Source organism: Dicentrarchus labrax, unplaced genomic scaffold (genome assembly GCF_905237075.1).
Source record: "Dicentrarchus labrax unplaced genomic scaffold, dlabrax2021, whole genome shotgun sequence".
In the NCBI taxonomy this organism is placed as follows: Eukaryota; Metazoa; Chordata; class Actinopteri; family Moronidae; genus Dicentrarchus; species Dicentrarchus labrax.
In genome coordinates this window covers 16,046,538-16,071,896 of record NW_026136710.1, presented here as the reverse complement: position 1 = coordinate 16,071,896, position 25,359 = coordinate 16,046,538, and the positions used below count along the sequence as shown (strand labels likewise).

Genomic DNA, 25,359 nt, shown 5'->3' with positions numbered 1-25,359 from the left:
CTCAAAGCTGTAGCATTAGGCAATTGTTTCTGGCGTTTCAAGTGGAAGAAGTTATTACATTTTCAGTTTCATTATTTCAGTTTGAACAAAGGTGGACTGAGACAAATATGGAAATCTTGCAAATGACTATTAGTCTAAATAGAGTAGCTGGAGTAGGATTAAGGAGGCCGTCTACATCAGATGGGAAAGACGGATTTTGTACAAAGACACAAGTTACAATCCGTGGCCGTTGGATATATGTGGTGGAAAGATCTGGAAAAAGCTAGCATGCAAGAAGTTTTTATTAAAGTCTCAACCCAGGACAATTTCATTTTAATTACCACAGCACCACCAGAGAAGGTGGACCACATTCATGTTGTAGTTATTAAAGTGAAGGCTTTTAACATGAATTTTGTGAAAGAATCGATGCAAACAGCTCAGTTTTCATTCAGCTGTAGTTTTTGTGAAATTCCATCTGTAGGATGATATGGTTCATTTTTGGGTCAAGGAAATTGTCTTGATCTCAATGGACCTCTTTCTAAACTGTTTGGATAATGTCTGAAACGAATGGATTTTGTCACTGTACATTTAGTTTAAACTTTGATGGCAGACTGAGCCTTAAAATCACAGATTTACCTCCTGCTGTAGCTGCAGCAGCAGAGTATGGGGCTGTTTTGTTTAATATTTAATTTGTTTTAATAACTTTTCACTGACAAGAGGCATGTCATCATCCTTCATCATCACCCAAATCCTGCCTTGGATGTTAATGAATTGTTTATCACCCCCATTGTGGCAAACACATATTTGCACAACTGAAGTGGGTCATACAGCCGTACTTCTTGTTGGCTGTGTCAAAGTTTAGTATGTGTTGTGCTTTGTTTGGATAGCTTTGTTCTCGACAAAATCCAACACTGGCATTTAGTAGTTTAAAGGAATATATTTGATCGACTTTCCTTTGTGAGATGTTATGTAAATGTAAAAGACAGATCAACAAAGGGCACAATAATTGTTACATGCTACATTGGCTACATGCATTGTGGTGCAGATGGTGCATGCTCTTTATCAACCTACATATTGATTGTTATCACAGTAATATTTCCTCTTTAAGTCACTTCCATAGTTAAAGTCAATTAAACAGCAGAGAGATTTGTTGAATATACAAAACTCTAATTTCTTATTAAGTAAGTAGTAGTAAGTAATCAATTATATATTGCACTGCTTTTTTTCATACTGTATTCGGACCATATAAAATATGGGTTCATTAAACATGTGGGTCAGTTATTCTGGAGACAGTTGATTTACTGAGTCTCATTCCCAGGTTGTCAAATACCATCACTTTGGGTTGCCATAGTGTCTGTATTTGATGACCTGGGAATAATAATAATCAGCTATCTTTCACCAGAATGACTGACCCCTCCTTTAATTATATAAAAAAACGACAAAATGATACAGTTTTTATTGCGCCATCCTAAATGTCTAAGGGCCTTGAAAGAATTGATGATCAATAGTAGTGACGTTAGGGCGGATAATAGCCATAACATTATGACCACCTGTCTAATATTGTGTAGCTCCCCCTTTTGCTGTCAAAACAGCCCTGACCCAATGAGGCATGGACTCGCTAGAGCTCTGAAGGTGTGCTGTGGTGTCTGGCACCAACATGTTAGTAGCCGGTTCAAGTTCAGCATGGACCACAATGACTGTTAGCTTGAGAGATGCCAGTTCACCTCCTGGACACTGCCAAGGTGCCCTTGAGCAAGGCACTGAATCCCTAACACCTCGTATGTGTGTATAATGATAACAATGCAGCGAAAACACTGACTTTCCCCAAAGTGGGATTAATAAAGTAATTCTTCTCTCTTCTTCTAATTTTACAACACAGTCCATTAACTCAATTTGTTTTTTATAAATCCAAAGGCTGTAAAATTATACTTGTTTTTTTATCTTGATGCCTTACAATTGTTGATTATTTTTTCCATGCAATGTAGACTTTGTTTATTGTGGTATAATGTATTCGTACTTGTTTGTTTATGTCAAAAAACATTTCTCGCTTTCTGAACTGAATGACCTGAATGACGTTTATGTGTACTGTTGTAAAAAATAAAAAATGTATGTTGTGTTAAAGGTTAAAGCATATCAAAACGGTTTGTCTTATTTAAAGCTCTTTTTGTCTCCCGTGTAAGAAGACATCAGATGTGTGCTGTAGTAAAACAGTTTGGAGCAGTTTTGAAGTGGGTCAGAGTAAATCCCAGTTGTGGTTCCTGCGGTGTCGCTGGTTTATCTAAGCTGACAGACTTTCTGGATCAACGACCAAAACCCACTGGAGCATCACCAACTCGCTCTTTATCCATCTTTTTTTTATAAGAGATTGAGCCTGTCAGTCTCTCTGTCTGCCTAAATGTACAGGAATCTGACCTGGCAGTATTGCTGTAAGGGCACAGACTTCTTGCAAATATAACCTCATAAAGACACATAAGCCCATAACCGAGGATGACTCAGAACTAACTTTGCAAGATATGGAATAAATTGTCTAATAACTGTGTTCAGATATATAGCATCAATTTATTTTCAAACCAAAATGAGTTGTGAGCATCTTTGCAGGGAGATCGGTCCTTTCGTGTGTATTTTTTTTCATTAACATGCTTTAAAACATTTTATTTTGTTGTTGTTGTTGTTGTTGTTGTTGTTGTTGTTGTAAAAGTCTACAATGTCTATCCTATTCCTTACCCTCTCTAAACGTTACTGCTGCCTCAACCAACATCCCCTTTCCTATATTGTACAGCCACACACAAAGTTATGGCATCAGTGAGGGTATATTTTAGAAAACATTAGGAAAAAACGAAAAGAATCTTAAAAGGGAATTCATCAAAGAGATTGTAGCTAAAAGTTGCAGTGATCTTCTAAATGCTGTAAAAATGTAAAAAGTATCATTGAAACAGGTTATATCCACTTTAAAATCTGATAAGGACTGCCCTCTACTGGATGTATTGTGGCAGTGCAGTCACTGTATCATTATGCACTGTTACTGCAGACAATGTAGACATATATACATTTGTTAAACACAGCCTTCATTATTTGATATGTAAAACATCCTGGAATCCAAACAGAATTATTAATTATAACATTTTATTAGCATTTTTGTTTGGACTCCAATAAGTTTATAAAACACAAACTATGACCTCTCTTTTACCACTCCTGCTTTATAACATGCATCTTCAGAATACAACACTTATACATAATACCTCCATTGGAGTGTTTTCGAGCTAAAAAAGAAACAGGATACAGCAACACAAAACAAACAAATATAGCACACAATTTGATTTAATCAAGTTATAGTTGAGTATGTTGGATACATTGCACAGTTCTGCGAGAATCCCACCCCATATGTTTAATAATCTAATCACTGAACCTATAGACATTCAGTGGGGGCACTGCTTTCTGCCCTGTCCATTTTAATAATACCAATACTAGTCGCTAAAATCTGATTCTAATAGCTCTATGAATCCACAAGATGGCAGTATCCCCCATACTTTAAAAAGGACATTAACTACTACCACCACCATTATACTGGATTACACACATAATACATTTAATATGACATGCCTGTAGTCCAAAGAGGTATTATAAATGACATGATAAGCTTTAACATAATTGATTTGCACTGCTGACAAATTTACCAAATACATAACATTAAACCATTTAATGCTACCCCACTGATCTGGGACGATGATGCATTAATTAAACTACACATGATGAGTTATTACAATCTGAACTTTAACCATATTTCTGTATGCAACAGGCTACCTACACTTAGTAATATGACTGACGAAGACACACGGACAACTCTCATGACACAGACAGCCAGCAGTGTGGGAGTGAGAGAGTGCGGAGGGCAGAGGGTGCATGTGTGATGCCCATTTAAGGTCTCTACCTAAACCTGAAGAGCAGCCTCGGAATAACTGGCATACCACACAATATGATAACCGTGGGCTCAACACGAACCGTCAGGAAGGGAAAGAGGGAGCAGTGGAGACAGAAGGCAGATAAGTTAGGAAGAAACAGACTCTACAAGTGTAAACATCTAAATGTGTGACAGCCAGGAATGTGAAATGTGACCTTCACTCTGTGCTTTGAGCACAGACATGTTGTCGACTCTACTGCTAGTACAACACAATAAACACGGATAAATTGAGCTGTGTTTGCCGTGAATGTCAGGCCATTCTTCTATTTCTCATATCCAAATCTATTACCTTCTTTTATTTACACTATGGACGTTCTATTACCTCTGCACTACTTCTGTCCTTCCATTATTATCCTTCCTCCAACTCATCACCCATTCTGTGCATTTGCAATCTAATTGCTTTGGGTTTCTGCTTCGAAATAAAAATCTGATAAGTCTAATGAATGTATAAATATTTAAAGTACGCTTAATGCTGGATCTCTGCTGTGTGCTGTTCACACCAGGGTTTATCTATATTATGTAATTTATGATCAAGAATGTAGGACAACAAATTCTCTACAGAAAAAAGGGGAGATGATAGGAGGGAAAAATGGAGAAGAAAAGATAGGGAGAAGGAAAAAAGGATGGGATGGAAAAAACTGCCGAATAGAAGAAAAATAAAAGTGAGAAAAGAGTGACTGAATAAAGCAAGAATAAATATAAGAATGTACCTTCCTACTGTACATAAAAACAAAAGGGTTACCAGAAACATAGAAGGAATACATAATAGGGACATAAAAGATAAGAAGGGAGGGAAAGAGGGGGTATAGCAGCAAGGTCAGAATGATGGATGGGAGAAGAGATCTTGCTTTCCCTCTGCCCTCCAGTCACTGCTGCTAAGTAATCAGCTAGCAGGTTATAGACCCAATAAAAAGTCTGCGGAGCTTCTTGTTTGGAGAAATATCTGAGGCAGGTCCCCACAGACTAAACTGTTCTCACTGCAACGCAATTACAGCAGCAGCTGGATCCTGCTCTTGTAGAGGATTGGAAGAGAAGTTCTGTATAAAGAATGATGTGACAAATAGAAGCCAGCTCTTTACAGTAAATGCCTGTAATATCTGTGTTGCCTTCCTTTTTGTTGGTCCTCTTATGATATTCCAGACTGGCGCCCCTGACACATTCAATATGGGGTTTTTTTTATGTAGTTTGGCTGGTGGTGCTTTGATGATTATCTTCTGTAGCTCTGCAGTGGACAAAAATCTAAAATCCTACCTAACTTTGAGAATCAAGTTTGATGACAAGCATTCTCGTATGTCATAACTACAGCCAGGAACATATTACTGCAGATGGTTAACAGCCACATTATCACATGCATGTTTAGTCATGGTCACTCACTTTCAAGATAGTACACTGGTCTGTAAAAGATAGACCATGTGATCAAACTGATTGTGATCCTGCAGTGTAATCTGCTTAATAAAATCAATCTGCATGGAAACAACTGCAATCAGCAACACTCAGTCAGACTTTAAAACACTCTTAGATTATATTCAGATTTGTCTGAATCCGGTTGTAAAAAGCAGGCGTTGTTTGATTTTGACAGCTTCAACTCCCATGGATCAAGATGTGGAGCATTTGAATCCTGAACTGCAACCCCACTATAAGATAATATCTGTCCACGGTGACAGGCCCTAATTTTCAAAGACAGGGGAATCTTGAAAATCAGTCATCATGGTCCAATCAGGATTGTAAAGTGTATTTAAAACGTTATTTTGTTTTAGTTGTCTCAAACTGTTTTGAAAAATCCTGCTCTGTATCATCCAGGGTTGTCTATACGTACATCCATCTATTTTCTAGAAACGCTTAAACTGTTTAGGGTTTCAGGACGCTGGCACCTACTTATGGAGATGTATATATTTTTTTTTTTTTTTTTTGAGGATTCTATCTGGCTCTTTAAATGAATCCCTCCTCAGTCTCAAAGGGGAAAGGTTGTTCTCAGGGTAGCAGCCGGATTGAGGCAGGTGGGCCACTCCTTTCATTATACTGCACTCCCCTAAGGCTCTCTTTATCTCCATCCCTCTGCTGTCTCTTTGCCATCCTCTGCTCTCCATCCCGCTCTCTCATCTCGCCTATCTCATCCTCTTCCTCCTCTCGCTCATCACACCGACTCCTTGTCACAGCATCTTTTTACCTCATTCTCTTTCTCACTGACAGCATCACCTGCACATTTTTACATACAAATATACAAGTGACCACTCTTTCTCTCTCTCTCTTCTCTCTCTCTCTCTCTCTCTCACTCTCTCTCACACACACACACTTACACCCATTCCCTCCTGCTGGCAGAGCAGGGCGATTGCAGGAGCGGCCGCAGCAGCAGCTGCTCTGACACATTCTGGCGTGACAAATACACAAGGAAAAGGCAGGAGGAAAGAAGAAGGAGGAGATAAGGAGGAGGAGGAGGGAGGAGGAGGAGAGGAGGAAGAGAGAGAGAGAGAGAGAGAGAATAGGAGGACACAACTCTGTCTAAAGGACACCGGAGGACAGGAGAAGAAGAGGACAAGGAAGAGGAGAAGGGAAGGAGAGCAGAGGAGACGGCTCTTGCAGCCATGTCAGACACACCTTTGCAGAGGAACGGCACAGCCACAGCACCGTGAGTGGATGTTCTTTATATTTTTTCCATCTTTTCCCTCCTTCTCTCCTCTCCTTGCCCGCATCCCTCCACCTCTCTCTCCTCCATCTGACAGGCTGGGTTGTCATGGGAACGGGAGCTCCGTCATGGTGAGGCTGCTGCTCAGTCATGACTGGCGAGGAGACACACGCCGTACACCGTGTACACTCCTCCCTCTCCTCTCCTCTCCTCTCTCTGCCTCTCTTTTCTTCACTCACCCTCACACTCTCTCTACAAACCTTTCACCTCAGCGCACATCAGCCCTTCATCGCTTTGCTCTCTTGCACTGTTTTCCTCTTTCTATTACTGGCTACTGTCTTATACTTGTCCTTTTCCTCCCTGCCCTCCTTCTTCTTTATCTTATTCAACATCCCATGTCCCTGGATATGTGTGAATGTGCATGAATGTGTGTGTGTGTGTGTGTGTGAGATGTGGCATGTTTTAGCACGGTCAATGTGGAGACTGCAGGCTTGGTCCAGCCTCTGTGTGTCAGCACAGTCCGCCATGCTGCAGACCCCTTCTTCCTGTGTGTAATTTGTATGTCTGTGCCTGAAAATGAAAATCAACCTTAAAAAAATAATAATAATAAAACACAAAGAAACTTGTATTTGCATTGATGACTAATACACCGGTGGTCGTAAAATCACAGCCAGAAAAATATTAAGCAAACACTGGCAATGTGTTAAGAATCGTGTAACACTGGTAGCTTTTTGGGATTGCTGTTCGAATGCTGACTGTCAGGTCTTTGATGACGTGTCCCACAAGTACTAGAGATGTGCAACATCAGCAGAATTTCAAGTCCGACCTGTCAGCTGCATTCCCAGACAAAAATAGATTTTTACATATTTGAAAGGCACAAAAGAGACAAAATATAAGAAAATAACAAAAAATAGCCAGATATTTTACAGTAAAGTGACATTCAAAGAGGTACTGTCCTAAACATTTTCAGATAAATTATGTTTGTAAATGTGAAATGACAAGACATAAGTTATAGAATATAACTTAGATATTTTCTTTGATTGGAGGAAGTACCATAAATGGTGTTACATAGTTGGCCTGTTACTTTAAGAGAGAGCTGCATTATGGGTGGTTTGTAGCCTTGTTGCTAGGCTAACCGTTCACCCTGGTCTGTTTACCTTCAGGGAAGTCATGTGATGTAGTTTAGGTAGTGGTGGACTAATGGGTCGAACACAGGACTTCCACCGAGACCAAAAGTCTAATTAGTATAAAATAATTTCAGTTTTCATTCGCAGTTTGGTTAGATTTAGGCAACAGAACTACTCTAGGAAAAGGAAAACGTATTGGTTTAGGAAAAAGGTAATGGTTTTGGTTAATGGACCTTTTCACAACTAAAGGCTTTCAGGTAGAAACAAACAGCAGAAACTTCTTACATCTGCGTTTTTTTTTCCCGCGCATCGAACCTTTTCGCTTTTTGGAGTTAGCTAACTGCTAGCTAAAAGTCAGTAACCCACTTACTGAACACACGTTTTCATGCTAGCTCCTGTTAGCACAGAGTTAATAAACATAGAGAGTGGAAACGAGCGGGAAGTGGCTTATCAGCGTCTTTGCCACAGAATGAGCAGAAATGGGTAAAGCGACATAAGGTAACACAGCAAGGTGTCCCCAATGTAGCCAGCCTCATATGACAGCCTGCTAACAGTAACAGCGACGCTTACCGTGGTCCCAGAATTCACCTCGGCCAAGTGCAGGAGAGTAGCAAACAACATGCCTGAAACACCAAATGAAGAAAGACGGCACAAAGGTAAGATTATGTATTTATTTATTTTTCATGCTAGCTAGTCAAACTTTACCTGGAAAGAAAGCTTAATGGCTAAGTTGAAGACTAACAGATGAGTTCAGTAAATGTAGCTTGACTAAACCTTCCTCAACTCCAGAGCAGAGAAGGCCAAATACACTAATGAATGTAGTTAAATGTAGACAGTGCCATGGTAAAATGGGAGAGTTATAAGGGCAAACGCTTGGTAAATCATGAAGACAGATGAGTTCCTCCTGAGTCTCAATGTGATGAACAATGAAAGTCTGCAAAAATGATTTCTGTTGCACCTGAACGTGCTGCGATCAGCTGCTATATGAATTGGTGTGGAGAGAAGTAGTGACAGTGATACTGTAGTGAGTAGGAGTTGTTCTTTAACAGTCAAAGCTTTGTGGGTGTACTGTGTTGTATTCTACTGTAGCTACTTTTGGTGGAGAGATTCATATGGCTGCTGAAAAACAAAATTCAGAAATTCGTGACTAATTACTTTTCTTTTAAATAGTACTGAGGTGCTCATGACGGATTTGGCTTTGAAACCAGAAAGGCTAATGTGTATAAGATACAGTAGAGTCTTATGCACCTCCAGGTCTGATGAGACATGTCACTATGCATCTTAATCTCATGCAGCTTGCTCTCCAGCTAATCTTCTGTCTGTTTTGGGGACTTGAATATGTTATTTTTGTTATTCGGTGCATGCACATTGTATATCACGGATGATTCAGCTCTTTGCTGTGTCCTTGTGGTTTAATTTCTAAAAAACGCTGTCAGTGCTGCAGATTAGGGGATGCTGAGCGGTTAGCTGGTTTGAGTGATAACCAACTTCTTATATTGCGGCTCAATCAGCTGTCCACAGCCAGTTTGAGTGACAGGTCAGAGTGATTTTTGCATCCTGTGTCAGAGCCGCACCCATGGAGCAGGCAGGGAAAGTACAGTGAAGCATGAAGCAGACATGCTTTGCTGGTGCATCAATAGTTAATGTTCTAATTGGGAAAATGAGACAGTGCTGTCATGATTCAGTCTATCACATCACATCCTCGGTTTTCCTCTGTGCCGTAGGCTCATTTTTAATCACCAGATACTCCGTACTCTCACTGGGTTGTCCACTGATTCAGCAGAAAGACGAGGTAGTAGTTGTGGTCATGTAGAGTGCAGACACCACAATGGCAGATGGCCCATTCTCTGTTGCTATTTATTGCACACTCAGGGAAGTCTTACAGGGAAGAGACTCTTAATAGTGGTGGGATGAATTGAGCATATACACTTACCAACCCAGCAGCCCAGAGAGAGCACCAAATTAACCACCACATTTGTATTTTTGCAGTTACTGTGTTTATGTTCATCAAAAGTATAAAGTTGAATTTAAGTTAAATCAAAAGTATGGTTTAAAATATGGACATTGTTTGACCAAAAATACAAAACATTTGTTGACCAAAACAAGCAGTTTGCAATTGTGAAGAGCAGGTTTCATTATTTTTGTACATAGACTAAATGATTAATCAGTTAATCAAAAAATAATCAACAGACTGATTGATAATGAAAATAATTGTTAGTTGCAGCCTTTAATCAAAGCTCTCCTGTGTATATGTGACCCTGCAACTTCAACTTCATGTGTAGCCCATTCATAGAGCACAATTTCATACAAATGCAGTTTAAAGTGCTTTTCAGAAAAATTACATCAAATGTAAAACACAGATATACAAAGAAATAAGATGAACCAAATACCCATTCACTCAAATGATCCATTTCACTTTTTTTTTTAGGTATGTATGGTTATTGTTTTTCTCTCTCATCCCTCTCCATGAATCATGGACACTGGATAAGAGGAGACATGCAAACTGCAGAGCAGAGGAAAAAATATAATGGCATAAAGAGAAAGAGGGAGCAGAACATGCTGAGGTGGCGATAATCTGAGTGTCTGGAGGCCAAGACATCTGCCTCTCCTCTGAAATGCACTGCAGTACAAAAACGATTAAGAGCTACTTTATAGAATAAAAAATATCCATGTGTTAATATGCATGAACATGGATGCGAGTTCTTCTCTCTTCCCTAAGAGACAATACACTGAACAGATAGTACAATAAAGGCTAATTCATACTGTGTACCACCTAAATTGCCATTCATACTGGGTTAATGACTTATTTTGTTATCAGTTCTTACAATTGCGGGCAACATGAGAGGCCCTGCTTAGCTGTCCTGAGCTAGTTTAAGTTTTTTTTTTTACAGGCAAAGCATAGATTGGTCACTGCTTTGATGTTACTTTTCATCAAGTTGTTTGCGGTAATTGAAACCAAACACTAAAAATGATCTAGAGATTTCTATCGGCTTTGAAAAGTCCTAGTCTAAACAGTAAAATTAAAATTGATGGCTTTGGCCTTGCATGGCTGTAGCAGACAGAGTCGTATCAGTTAGTCAAACCAGGGAGAGTTGGTATCTGATTAGTTGCTGAAAGCCTGTGACTTCCAAAAGTTCAGCTATCACCAACTCTCCTCGCCTGCACTCGTCTAGACACTTTCGCAGTGGAAAAATAAACATACTTAGCGGTGACAAGGACAGCAGTGCTCAGGGAATTGGTCATATTATACTGAGGGGAAGGGATAAGGAATAAGGAGGGGAAAGAATTTCAGATTTTTAAATACAGTTTAATAGTTTTTAGTTAAACTGCATCTGCAGACAGACAGACAGACAGACAGACAGTCTGACCTTCCTCAGTGATGTATAAAATATGAATGAGATCAAGGTCTGGCACTCCCATAGGCAGAAATATGTCTGTTTGGGTTGTTTTTTCTCTTCCCCCCACCATCTCTCTCTCTCTCTCTCTCTCTCTCTCTCTCTCTCTCTCTCTCTCTCTCTCTCTCTCTCTCTCCCACACACACACACACAAACATATATACATATGTACCATGTCTGCAGCAGAAGAGACCAGTCTGTACCACATGTATGGCTCTATCTCGGTTTGCAGTTATTTTGGGGAGAATTGAAATGTGGGAGTACGAAGCTCAGGAAGGGCAGGCAAATGAGATTGCATTAACACAACATAACACAACATAACACACACACAGGTACACAACACAAATGCACATTTTATCTGACTTATTTTCTTTGTCCATATTTGCTCATTCCCTCTGCCTCCCACTCATGTTGTTATATTTCTCTGTGTGTGTGTGTGTGTGTGTGTGTGTGTGTGTGTGTGTTTTCCTGCCTCTGGTTCCACATCTGGAGGCCATTACCTCTGGGCTGGGATGGGAGGGAGGCGGGGCTGGGCTGGCTGTGCAGTGAGGTCATCGCATCGTCGTGGCGATGCAGATGAACAATGATGCTGTTGTCTCCGACAACGACCAACCAGTGTAGCTGACGCCAGAATTAAAGGACTGAAGGGGCGATGGGAGAGTTAAAAAGTTCGGGGAGAAAAGTAGGGTAGAAAGGAAATAAAAATAGAAAATGTTATAAAGAAGTAGAATAATGTTAAAGTAAGGAGGTATGATTTGTAATGACAGTGTGAGCAGCCAACATGATGAGGTGATTGGTGCAAATCCAGGTCAAACAGAGACTCTCAGAGAGAAGTTTTCGACTGCTGCTGGCTGTAAAGTCAGACAGCTCCAGAGCTGAGCCTGGTTTCATAACATAAACTAAAACCCGAAACAGGTCGTGGTCTGCACGTGTCCACATTAAAGACGTAGCAATATGTTTTAATGAGGGCGGGTCCCGGGGTGAAACAGTACTGTTTTTATTTTAGTATATTGATGGTGAACCTCAAGGAAGCCTTTAAGTGTGTTAAAATTGTGCTGTAGATTTTATCCAACAAAATGTGTAGACAAAGAATGAAAACCGTCATTCTCAATCACAGTCGCATGCATGCAAAATGTTAGCATCATAACAACAACTTTTAGCTTAGAAATTCCAGTATGCGCTAGTACTATAACTATTACACCAGACATACACATCGTGCAGACATGAAGCATTGAATTACCATTGATTAGATATTGGATCTCTTGCCACCTGATGTTCCTGAGCTCCTTTTAGCTCTGTTTTGGTCTCCTGAGGGAAATAGCTGCTTTTGAATGCTCCACATGTTCACTGCCTATTTGATAACATTGTGTGTCTGCTGTTTGGTGCTGGGCTGGTAGTGTACAGTGGGTCTATCAGAGCTTTTTCACTGAAACAGCTGCTTGCTGTGTCAGCTCTATGAGAGCAATGAGAGTGAAGCAAAACAGAAAAGTTGTGGTCTTTTTACAGCCCAATCCCAAGGACAAATAATCAGGACCTAAACCCAACAATCTACATTCTCCTTACAACATATAAACTGTTAAAGACTGGACTAGATTAGACTATAATAATAATAATAATAAAATAGTCTCATAGTATATAACTTTTTTAAGCTTTCTTAAAAACTGTGTTACAGTACAGTGTTTTTCTCAGAATTAAACTGCTGAATGAACCACATTTGCCCGTCAAGGTTTTGTAAAGTTTATAAAGTTTAACAAAAACTTGGCATTAAATAATAACAAACGAAACAAAAAATATGTTGTATGTTCTACTCTTAAATTAGAAGATCATAAACTGCAGAATTTATGTAAAAACTTTTGATGAAGGGCTTTGCACCTGTTGCAAACTATAATGTAAATAAATTATTTGTTTATTATTTATTATTATTATTATATACATATAATATATAATATAATACACTTAAAAATAAAAAAAAGAATAATACAAAAATACAAAAACATTGTATTTGTAAAAAATAGAAATAGGTACTTTAAGAAGTCCTTTTTTCTTGTAAAACAAAACTGAAAAGAAGAGAAGGAAGAAGAAGGGAAGATTGCAGCAGATAAAAATGTCAGCACTCCTGAACTGCTGAATCTGCAAGAGACCTGTCTTTGTGCGTTAGTTTGCAGTAGATATTATAACACCTTCAAGCCACCGTATATGGTTCACTTGACTTTTAACAGCCCCCTAACACCTCTCAACATCAAAATCCCAGAGAACCTTAAATGTTTAACAGTCCACATGCAAATAAGGAAGCTATAGCTGAGGGCTGGATAAGTGTCATTGCTGATTTATTCTAAGTCTTGCAGCTGCCCAGTGGCTTTACAGGACAGATACTCTCCAGCTGCACTTATTTATTATCCATTTTTCCCTTGGAGTAACGCAGTGGCTGTTATGTCAGTGTGTGTTTGTATGAGTGTGTGTGTGTGTTGCATGCTTCTGTATTCCCTAAAGACTCGGCCAGGACTGCTGCTGCTGTTTCTCCTTATAAGGATGTCTGCTTGTGGAAGAGAGGGATGGAGAAAAGGAAGAGAGAGAAGGATGGGAGGGGGGATCAAGGGAGAGCTGAGTAACAAAAAGTATGTCGAAGAAATTGATAGACGATAGACAGGTGGGAGATGATAAGGAATGGGGGGGTGGGGGGGGCATGAAGAGAGGATGAGGGGATTAAGAGGAAGAGTAGGAAGTAAAGGGATCAGGAGAGAGACAAGGATGGATGGAGAGAGAAAGGAAAGAAGGCAGAGAGGGTTGCAGGGGTGAGGGTTGGAAGGGAAAGAAGACAGAAGAAGAAAAGAGGGATGGAGGGCAGAGATGTACCATGGGGAGGTTATATGGAGGGAGGGATGTAGCAAAGTAGTGGGAAAGAGAGGAAGAAAGAAAGGAGTTAGGAGAAAGTGTGGGACATGGGAAAGGAGGATTTAATATAGAGAACAGCAGGAGTGCAGCAAAGGAAAAAACAAGAGAAAAAGAGTGAGGGATGTAAGGAAGGATGGAGGAAAGAACAGAGGAACATTGTTGTGGTTGTTGGAAAAGAGAGGAGGAAAAAGAGGAGGGAAGTAAGAAAATAAAGTGAAAGTTAAGAAAGAGAGGAGACAGAGGAAGAATGGATGAAACCCAGGTGAACCTAGAGAGTTAAAATTAGGACACAGGTAACGGTGACCCATTTACACAAACCCTGCTTTTTGTCTATGTGTGTATTTGAGTGTGTATGAAGGTGTGTCGTGCCTTTTGAGGCGATTTGCAGTTTGTACTTTTTAAGATGTTCCACTGATGTTCTTCTACACTCAATCAATTCATGAAGGGACACAATTATCTGTTTTCTTTCTCTCCTGTTCCTGTTTTTCTAAAGTGGGAGGCTTCTTTTGATGTCACTTTGAAAGGCACTGGAATAAACATATGACCAGAGTGACCAGAAATAGATTCTGAAGAGTCAGCCGTAGGATTGTTTGTGTGTGGGCAACATTGGCGCATGTGGTCTCACAGAATTGTATTAAAACGATGAGAATATTTTAACATGCAGTATTGCAGGTTTTGGCACTTTGTCTCTCTTTGGAAAGTGAGAGAAATATATTGCATGACCTTTATCATGAGAAAAGTGTGTGTGTCTGTTTTCAGCGTATAGTGCGGTGGTGGCCTGTGAAGTTAGCAGAAATAGCACATAGTTGCGGCAATAGCTCTAATAGCAGCAGCAATTCTTTAAACTACATAATATGGGTGCAGGCTAGGATGGTGGAAGGTGTGTATCATGTCATAATGCAATGTAGTAAGTAGGTACAGTTTCTTTCTCAAGTTTAAATTTATAATTTCCTGCTATTAAGATAAAACTAAATTCATTTAAACGCACAATAATGAATTTCTGCTGCTGGAGAAACGCACCATAAACTAAACTAAACTAAAATGACAGATATCTCTAGGTTTGAACATTGTTGGAAACATTTGGGATAATGTGAGTGCACAACTCAACAAAATATATAACATAGGTCTAGTATTTATACACATCCTAATGTGGAAATGTTACATATTATGTCTTTAATAAAGTTCTCTTGGATCTATTTTTGTAATTCTTACCTTACATACAGAGGTGTTTTAGTAGACTGCTTCTTTAAACACAAACCTGAGCGATCAATGTTTGTGATGGTAGAGATTTTGATCTATGAAAAGATAGATTAAAAGATTTATTTCAGTAATTAGCCTGAATGAAACGGGCTGGCAGTATGATTGAAAAATGTCTGATTTAGTCTGTTCCATTTCCCATTGTCTCTTAGCTTTCAAATATGACAAATTACTCCTCTGCTTCTCTTGTCCTTACTTCTGCAATTTTATTTTGCTCTTCCTCCCCCTCTCTCTCTCTCTCTCTCTCTCTCTCTCATTCCCCCCCCATCATGCCATCACTTCTCTTTCCCTCCCCTTCCCTCTTCCCTCTCTCAGCTGCTCCTCCCAGCTGTTTAATCACACATGGCTCATGCCTAAAAAAGAGAGAGAGAGGGAGGGAAGGAGGGGACAAATGGGAGGAGAGACAGAGCGCAAAAGAAAGAGTGGGTGAGAGAGAGACGGAGGGAAAATGCGAGCAGCGGGCTGAGTGTGAGGCACATGGCCAGTGAATGAGAGACCTTTGCTTCCTCTCAGTGCGAGCTCCTTCTCCCCACAGTCTCCTCTCTCTGGTTGGATTACTGCTGAGGAAGGACCTCGTCTGGATACTCCTCTTCTCCTCCTTTTCCCTCTCTATTTCTTTACCTCTCGCTGAGGGACTCCAGCTCTCTTGTATTCCCAGATCTCACGTCTCTCTTTCTCCTTTCAACCCCCCTCTCCCTGCTCCCCCCCCCCCCCCCAGGATGTCGTGTGAGGAGGCTCAGCTCCACAAAGAGAGGCTGCAGGCCTTGGCGGTAAGTCGGAGTGTGTTTTAAACTATTTTCTTTTTCTTAATTTGACCTTCTGTCTGTTTGTTTTGCTGTCTGTTTGTCTGTCAGTGACTTACATGGCCAACCCCCGTCTCACCTTGACTCTATCCCTTTCTGTCATTCGCAGTACAATATCTCGCCTAACTGTCTGGCACCTCAGAGTTGTTGCAACTCCAGTCTGTCTGACTCTTTCTTTCATTAGTTCCCCCTCTCTCTCTCTCTCTCTCTCTCTCTCTCTCTCTCTCTCTCTCTCTCTCTCTCTCTCTCTCTCTCTCTCTCATGCTCTTGTCACATTATTCATTCATGTTCCATTCACGTTAGTTCAAACACATGTAGAGGGGCGGGAAAAAGTGTCTGCAACAGTTTTTGTCTCTTTGCCCCATACCAAAGTTCATGTTTATTGAACTCTGACCGATCTGTACGGCGTAAATACAACGGTAGAGGTGCAAAAAAAAGCTCGGTGACCCGTTGGGTGAGACTTAAACTGATCATGAGCAGTGATCTGACCTGCTGTATTATAATGTTTCTTAAGCCAATTACCTTTTATGAACTTACAACATATGGACCTAAACAGAAGATCAATTGGCCCCATTACAACTGACATCCAGTGTGCAATTTGTCTTTCTGCGTTTCACATTCTTCAAGTCAGCTAACGCTCGCCCACCTTAGCTTCTATGGCGGGAAGCTAAATGCAGACAAAAGCTAAAATAAACATTGTTTAATGTCACTTTTTATAATCTTGTCATATTGCTTTTTGGTCGGTTACATTAACATTGAATAAGCTTATTAATGTGAGAGCTCTACAGCATGACATCATAGCCTCCTACACCCATTTTCGTCACAGAAAACAAAGTGATTTTTGTTGCACCCATTGTAGTGCGCTTTACTGCTCCACTAGCCTTCTGTCCTCCGCTGCTGCTGTGTTTGTCTTTCTGTTCGTGCCAGCTTTCATCTTATTCCATGTCTTTTTTTTTATTTGGGGGGGCAACTCTGAGGAAAGTTGGTGGAAAATCAGTTCTTTCCGTTTTTTTCTTCTCGGCCAGATGTCTGAGGTTTTTAGGTGTATGTGCTTGCCAAGGTAGAAGGATCTCAGCCCGTGAGGTGGTCTCGAACATGTTTCGATACTCGCCGTTATGTTTCATGATCACCGAGGCATCTGTTGGAGTGTTTGGCTTCGGGGCTGGTAGGACTTCAGAGCAACAGTTAGACCCGGATTCACTGCCCGGGACTAAATTTGGCGCCAGCTAGGAACCACAGCATACCACACACACACACACACACACACACACACACACACACACACACACACACACACACACGCACAGAGGCACAGGAACACACACGTACACGCATTCATACACACAAGTGGTGGAACAGCGGCAGATGGAGAAACTATTTTGGCCACGTTGATCATGGCAGCCGTACCAGGCTGCATGTACTTTAACCATTCAGGCACTTAAGTGAAGCGAGAGTGGAAAGTTCTCACGATTTTGTAGAGAGGAACAAGCATGTCTGTGTCTTGCATCATTCTTGCATGTGTACTTGGCGAAACACTACAAAATCATTGATTATGTGTAAGTGAGTTTTGGTTTGGTGCACCAGGCCAAGAAAAACTGCAATATTCTGGTGGCAACCGTTGTGAACAGTACAAAGAACGCTCAATCTAGTGTAATTCTTCCCTGAAGTGCTATCAGAGATCCTTCTGTAAGTGCCAAGAGCTTTGACATACATTTAAAGTAAGGTCAGCCGTTGACTAGAAGCAAATCATTTGAGCCTATTTGTCTCCTCCAAATAAGCATCTGTCTTGTCTCAACTCTATGTGTGCACTATATCAAAGACAATAACAGCACTAATAGCTTTCAAGCCCTACCAGGCACTTAAATAGAGAAGGGTTACTATTACACTAATAGTACTAACAACTCTCTCAGGCAGCTAAGCACTCTGTAAGCCACAGACTCTGCCAGCCAACGCAGGTCCAGTGTAAATACAGTAGCTCGACAAAGTTTCCCAGAGTATCTCAAAGGGAATGGGAACGGGGTTATAAAACCTCTTCTGACTGTCAATCAAAAAACACTCGATCAGAATAATATAAACTGCCCCAACACTAAATTTGATTGCTCATTGGTGCTAAAACTAGAGCATATTGTCTTCAACAAGGATGAATCCGTCTGACTGACTTTCTGAAAAAGCATTACTTAAACCCCTGCAGAGGGGTGTACATACACACACCCACACACTGTCTCCGGTCTGCAGCTGACATGCTAATGATTTCATCAATAATTGATAGTCTGAGATTTCATTGTCATCACCATCAGTGTCTGACTTCATCAATACTTTAGCAGATCTCGAGCCAAATTGGAAGCTTCCTCTAAAATCAGAGCCAAGGGTTAGACCAGCCGTGTCTGTCTGAGCCGCCAGAACACACCGAGTCCGACACCAACTGTAAATAACATGTCACATGGACTTCAAGTGGGCCAAAAAAAAGGTAGCAGACAGCTGTCATTATAATGGCTCATGAATAAAGCATGGCACTTAATGGCTGTGAATTACTAGCCCTCTTTTTTGAAAGGACAAGATTCAAGATTCAAGACGCTTTATTTATCCCGAGGGAAATTACTGTGCAACAGTTTCAATACAAAGGTGGTACATACCTATCTGCTTGATCACAGCAGCAGTTTGACTGAGACAGTGTAGAGAGAATTTACAGGATTGGACCAAGGCATTTTAGTCTTCTCTACAATGGCTCAAAACTGGAATAACTTAATTTCATGTTTGATTTGTGAAAATGGCCCAAAAATAAAATCTGATTATTTTCAAGCTTAGGGGCATTTCATGATATTAATACATACATTATTTTGCACAAATGCTAAAAGATGAAAACATGATGTATATTTCTATGGTCCCGATGCAACTGTTTCCAGAAATATGACTTTAGACAGGTGTTCATGTATGTATGTATATTTTTTTTTTTGAGAAAAATTAAAAAAAAAAATTTTTTAAAAAAAAAAAAAATTAATTGTCATAATTTGTCAACCAGCTCTATAAAGATCACATACTGCAAGCACATATGCCTGTTTGTCTTATGATTTCATTCCTATATATAACATTTTCCTCTTAGTGCTTTCATATTTCTTGTTAATTATTGAAGGACCAAGAAAGGAATGAACATGGCATCTTTCTGCTCCTGCACAATTTATTTTCAGTAGTTTTACTGCTGCATCTCTTCCCCCATCATAACATGTGTTAAACTTAGCTAAACTACATTTAACATTGCTAAGATGGCTCTTTTTTAAGTTCTGTCACAGTTAGTGCTATCCAAACTGGAAAAAAATGCAGTACTGATTGGTTTGTTTTTTACATAATAAGATTTCTTAAAGCGTTAATCATTCGGTGCAACAAGGAGCGGGACATTTACTGGTGTCTAATCTAAGAGTTAAGTAGTCAACTGCCTCGTTTGTTTGATCCTCACAGTCTGATAGTGATTACGGCCTGTCAACTGCCAGCGGTACAGGTTGCCATGGTTTCTAATTGGTCAGATTAGGGAACAGTTGTGATGTCATGTTGTTAAATCCAGACCTGTAATTGGTATATTATTAACATGTAATTATAGCAGTCGGATGGAGTACAGCCTGGTCAGGGTTCGTTAAAAAACTGATTACGTGTGTGTGTGTGTGTGTGTGTGTGTGTGTGCATATGTATGTCTGTGTGTTGTCGTTTTTTTTCCGAAATTCGTGTGTGTTCACCAAAACCCTGCGTGTGGTTTTGAGATCAGCCAATGAATGATGAGCGCTTCATCTTTCTAATTAGCTGTTCCCCATGCGGCCTGCCAACCGCAAACGGCGTGGCAGAATGCATGTACGTCTGCGTGTATCTTTGCATGCACTCATTCATTCAACTTCTCTGTAGTGTCTGTGATATGTTTACACAGATGACCTCAGCCCTTTGGACTCTCAGCTGCCCCCTGACACACATACACACACACACACTCAAACACACAGATCGTCTGGGGCCAAGTCTAAGGGGAATTAGGAAGTGGTGCGTGAGGAGTGAGATGATGATGATGGTGGTGGTGAGTGTGTTTGTGGAAAGAGACAGAGAATGAGGAGCTGCTGGCACTGAGAACAAGACACTGTCGGGGACCAGAGATATTTCATTGCAAAAAGATCTGCTCAAACTATAAATCTATGTGCCTGCTATCTTTCTTTCTGCTTTATGATTTTTCTAAACAATCCTGCGAGACTAGTATGCAGTTATGAATTATTTTATTTCCTGGATTCGACCACAGGTTGTTGATCTCATTGGATGAGTTGTGTGCAGTAATCTCTGTAGCTCGGGGTCATTCTGGAAGCTGGTCAGTGTTCTGGATCCACTTAGTGAGGTCTAACGGAGGGAAGTGAGTGGGGCAGGGTGAAGGTGAGGGGGATGCTGTAGCTATAGACCTTGGCATGTACTGAGATTTGTGACTGTGGTATGAAAGTTGGAGGGCCGGGCTAATGGGCTGCGTTAAGAGAGTAAATAGAGTAGGGGGCTGGGCTGCCTGCAGGCATAGTTTCGGTTTGTGCAGTTTACTTATAGATTGACAGCAATGAACCCTTGAAAACAACTTGGAAAATATTTAGTGAGGTTTCCAAAATGCAGTGTTTTCTCACAACTATGGGTTACTTCCTAACTGTAGGCTGTGATCACACATTTCTAACACACTTATACATTTTTCTGTTACTTTAAGTTGCTTTTCCACTGCACTTATATCTGAATCATGGGTTCAGGTTTAATGGCACTGCCTTGTGCTCCAAGCCAAACATACCTGTTACTTGACTGTTACTGTGAGCACACACACTGCTAATATAAAACATTCCAAACATTGTGAAGGTCTTGAAGCAAAGGAACAGTTCTTACAGTTTTCTACTCTTTGTTACAAATTAGCCTTAAATTTCCTGTCGTTTGCTTTAATTTGCAGCTATTTTACCTTTAACTAGAATAGGTAATGGAAATGAAATCAACTGTTGTAAACTTTTCAGCCTGAAATAACCTCTCTAAAAGATTGTTTGTTGTTGTTTTAGTTATTTGCTCACAATCAAACACATGTCTGACTGAATCAGACACATGCTGGTGTTCATATGCGCTCTCTGAAGTGAAACTGTATACAGCTTTCCAGCCCTGGATAAGTGCAGCTAAATCAAATATTTCCCGCCTATGTGACAGATGTTTGCCGTCTTTTAGGCTTCTGTTTAGTTAACATGTGAACAGGCTTATTTGGTCAAAAAGAGTTGTCGGATTGCCCCCATCTGCTCTATTAACTTGGAAATACTGTATATGCAGACGGCACAAAGCCACAGCTGCTGGTTTATGATGAGTCACTGCGTCAGATTCAGTATATGTTAAGTTTCAACTGGCCGTGTATGATCGCTCAATGGGCTTCCTGAATTGGTATCTCGGATTTTTAATATTTGGCAGAGTGGGTGTTGCCAACTACCAAGTGAGCAGATTGGATCCTGGACAGGCAGGAGTGGATAGGTGGCTGGGGGTGGGGGGGCTTGGTTTAAGAACTTCAGCAGTTCATGGGGGTGGGGAGTCTGCTTGGGTGCAAAGTCATTTTGAGGGGGAAGAGGGGATGTGGTTTGTTGGGTAGTGGGGGGCCTGAGGCATGCCAGGCATTACATGCCGTCTAAAATTAGCAGCAGCTGTCTACTGGACATTCTGGCGTGTGTGTGTGTGTTTCTGTGTGTGTGTGTGTGTGTGTGTGTGTGTGTGTGTGTGTGTGTGTGTGTGTGTGTGTGTAAATTGAGTGGGGTTAGGCTTCACAGAGACAGGGGAGGCTGGAATGCAGTTCTAGTAGGCACTACTGGTTGAAAAATTATTTTCATGACATTTGAGCTTAGTTGGATAGTAAACAATGAGTGACAGCACAAACAAATACTGTCACTCTGGTTTGCCAATAGCAGTGGCATTGTTCGTCATCTCACGAGACCGCCATCGGGAGACATTAAAAAAAATGGTACGGCATTTGTTTATCTGTCTGTATGTCCATGTGAATGCAGAGGTATGCACACTCGTGTCTCTCCTCAATATGGACATGATGAGTATAGTCACCAGTTGCTGCTATCACATGACAACTGCATGCAAGACATTTCAACGATGTGCTAAGTTCGCATATTGTGACACCAACATTGGTTAATGAGTTAGCAGGTTAGCGTTCTGTTCATTCTAGACATAACAAATTAGCATTGTCTGAGGACGTTCATATAGTCGCCACTAATGGGTAAATGAACAGTTTCATTGATTTGGATGATTTTCAGTTCATCATTACCAAAATAGACCTTTTTCACAGCAGCCATACTGACATGAAATTGGAGGGTAAATACACGTGTTTCAAATGATACTAGGTTATGTTCCATTCAGGACAACCAGAGTCAGGGTGCTGCTATTGGGCAGGTTGGCTCACTGGAAAGGCTGTGCTACGCTAAATGGAACAGAACCTTAATTAGTATCATGTGTACTGTGTTTACCCAACTATTTCATGTCAAAATGCCTTCTGTTAAAAAGGGCTATTGTTAGATGACTTCTTTCAGCGCTAAATCTATACACATTCACATTGTAAGCATTACCTCCTTGTTTACACTATTATCGGAAGATCTTACAAGCTCAGTAAGTGCTGAATCAAACCCATGACATTAAACCGCTGGTCCATTTCAGTCCCTGTTCTCTAAGTGTTCAGGTATGGCTAACCAGCAGATTGGAAGATGATCTTCACTGTGAGATGTCTCTGCTGGGTGTGTTGGCATGTGCAGAATGTGACCCATCAGATCTGTAGCTTGCTCGTGTTCACAGGGCTTTACACCAACAGAACTTTGAAGCGTAACGGAGTTACATCACTGTTTTACCACATTATAATCACGTCTGCATGACCTCATTCCGGGTGGGTGAACTATGTCTATCAGTGGTGCAGCAGGCTGTTTATAGGCAGGAGTGTATTCACATTTAAGTGATGTGCATGTGTTTATGTACACATTCTGACACTATTCAGTCAGTATATGGGCCTTTTATCTCATCCTGGCTATTTGAAATCTGGTGGGCTTGGAACCTTGAATACCTGCTTGCAAATCAGGCTGTGTTCGTTCATACATCAGTATGTTGGACAACATTATGCAAACTACTACTTCAGGAAACAACCCAAAAACAGAGGGGTTTAGGGTTAAAAGAGACATCAGACATTGACTTTTAGCCTCTTAAATTCTGTCATTTCCAGTAAGAACACCACAGAAGAAGAGCGAAAGTTCATCACACTGTTTATCAGATACTGTAAGTCCTCTCCACTGCCAAAATGTTCAACCCTGTAGGACGAGAGGTTACCGAGTTCGTCCAAGTCCATGAGACTTTTGGTTGACTTGTATTCTCCAGCGGGGCTTACCCATTTTAAATATCAAACACAGAATTCTGTATTAGTGTCCAACTTCTTGGATGGTGTCAGCAGTAGTGGGAAAAGTGATGTCCCTTGTGTCAGTGCTCAGCAGCAAGCCAAGTGGGGCCAAACACTCTGTGAGTCAGAGTGTGGGAAGTCATGAGTGTGTCACCAAGAATGTCAACATATTTTCCTGAGGAGGAGGATGTGTTCTCTGAGAGGAGCAGGGCCTGGGGTCTCTCTCTTGTTCATTCAACTGCACAAGGCTACGGATTACTTTCATCTTTTAATTAACTTATCCGTTTCTGTTCTCGCAGACGGTGACTATCCCTCTGCCTCGGCAGTTATTACCTGCAATGTATGTGTGCTTGGATGAACAGTATTTGATTGGCCCGAGCAGTGTGTAGTAAGATTATGTTGCAGTGCCTTGCAGAAAAAAGTAAAGTCACTGTCAGCTATTTTTTTTGTGCCCTCCTTTTGTTTTGTTTGTTCTGCGGCGGTCACCCCCACTGCATCGCCTCATGAAATGAATGAACAGTCTGTGTTATTTGCCGCAGAGCCATAATCAGCCTCAGAGAGCCTTTAGCCACAATATAAACTGTTACGTTTAGTGTACAGTACTGTGTTTTAAGCAGAGGATTGCTGTGGACGGGAATGCCCATTCTATACATGTACATTATTTCTGGAATATGATGGAAACCAAATGGCACAATCAATTTGACATCTGCAGATGAAAGACGTTTTTTTTTTTTTTTTTTCATCTGCAGATGTCAAACATATGTCTGTGTGCATTTATGTACAGTCAAGGATTCTCTGACAGAATACACACACCTTGCCAGAGTACTGTTGTATTTTGAGAACATATTAGTGTGTGTGTGTGTGTGTGTGTGTGTGTGTGTGTGTGTGTGTGTGTGTGTGTGTGTGTGTGTGTGTGTGTGTGTGTGTGTGTGTGTGTGTGTGTTGCCCATTCCCCAGCCACATGTCCTTACCAGTCCTTGACATCTGGTGACCATACCTCTTCTCTGGCTCTGTGACTGTACTTCACAAGCCATGGGAACTGCTGCTGTGTAGGTTGCTGCGGTGTGGTGTGTGTGTGTGTGTGTACATACAGGAGTGGGTGTGTGTATATGACGGGAGAGAGCGAGAGAGATGACCTCAGGTTTAGTACACTTTTTTTCAAAGTCTGTGTGCAGCTTTGTGATGCGGGGTTTGTAATGATCCTTGTTTCCAGATTTTTTTAAGAACAAGAAGTTCAGTTTAACTATATTTTTACTCAGTTTGTGTTCCGATGCATGCTAAGCTCACCTTATTCTGAATACAAGTCCAGCAACCTAAGTGACCCCCATGCTAGACCCTTATATCCTGTCACTTCTCTACTGTGTGTAATAAAGGCTTAAAAATGTTCAAAACAATACTCTAAATGACTAAATAGATTGTTTAAGTGTCTACAGCTACTACATTACAGTCACAGAGAGATTGCTGCCATTATTTACTGTTAGTGGGTGCAGAGCTGTCTCCGGCATCCAAGTCAGATGATGACTTGTATGACCAACCTTCCACCCCAGCTTCCGGCCCAGGACACTTGCCAGCGTCGCTTGTCAGGAAAATGCAAAGATAAATCATACTCAATGGGTAAATGAGTCATTTTTCTGATGAGGACAAGTGTCTTCTGGTAAAAAGTGGAGAAAATGGTGGTGACGGTGCTGATTTTAATGCAGATGAGTTATGGTCCTTTGAAGAAACAGAAATACAACTAGTAGTGTAACAACAACTTACATTGGGAATAGAATTTTATACACGTCCTTCAATCTAATTTTTTATTCAGTTTTCTCCTGTTTTCTGATACTTGAACAACTTGAACTATTCAATTATCTTATATTTTTCTTCAGTGTAATTTTGTTTAGCTCTGCCCTTTCCATTTTTCTACTCTATCCAGTTCTCTTG

General features: G+C 40.7%; 2 protein-coding genes across 5 annotated transcripts in view; one reads left to right on the top strand and one right to left on the bottom strand.

Annotated features, from left to right (window-relative positions):
• plppr1 (phospholipid phosphatase related 1) overlaps positions 1–6,654 on the bottom strand; it is a 73,510-nt gene extending 66,856 nt beyond the window's left edge. Inside the window, exon 1 of the mRNA XM_051413415.1 lies at positions 6,533–6,654. The gene's annotated coding sequence lies outside the window, so the exon portion shown is untranslated. The remainder of the gene's footprint in view (positions 1–6,532) is intronic.
• LOC127370916 (A-kinase anchor protein 2) overlaps positions 5,908–25,359 on the top strand; it is an 80,756-nt gene continuing 61,304 nt past the window's right edge. For 3 of the 4 annotated variants that reach the window (XR_007886308.1, XM_051413410.1, XM_051413409.1), the window contains exons 1-2: positions 5,908–6,563; positions 15,950–16,001. Coding sequence is in view for 3 of the 4 variants with exons in the window: in XM_051413410.1 (XP_051269370.1) it covers positions 6,520–6,563; positions 15,950–16,001 (96 nt within the window). In the remaining variant the exon portion in view is untranslated. The remainder of the gene's footprint in view (positions 6,564–15,949; positions 16,002–25,359) is intronic. The other variant, XM_051413411.1, reaches the window with a different exon arrangement.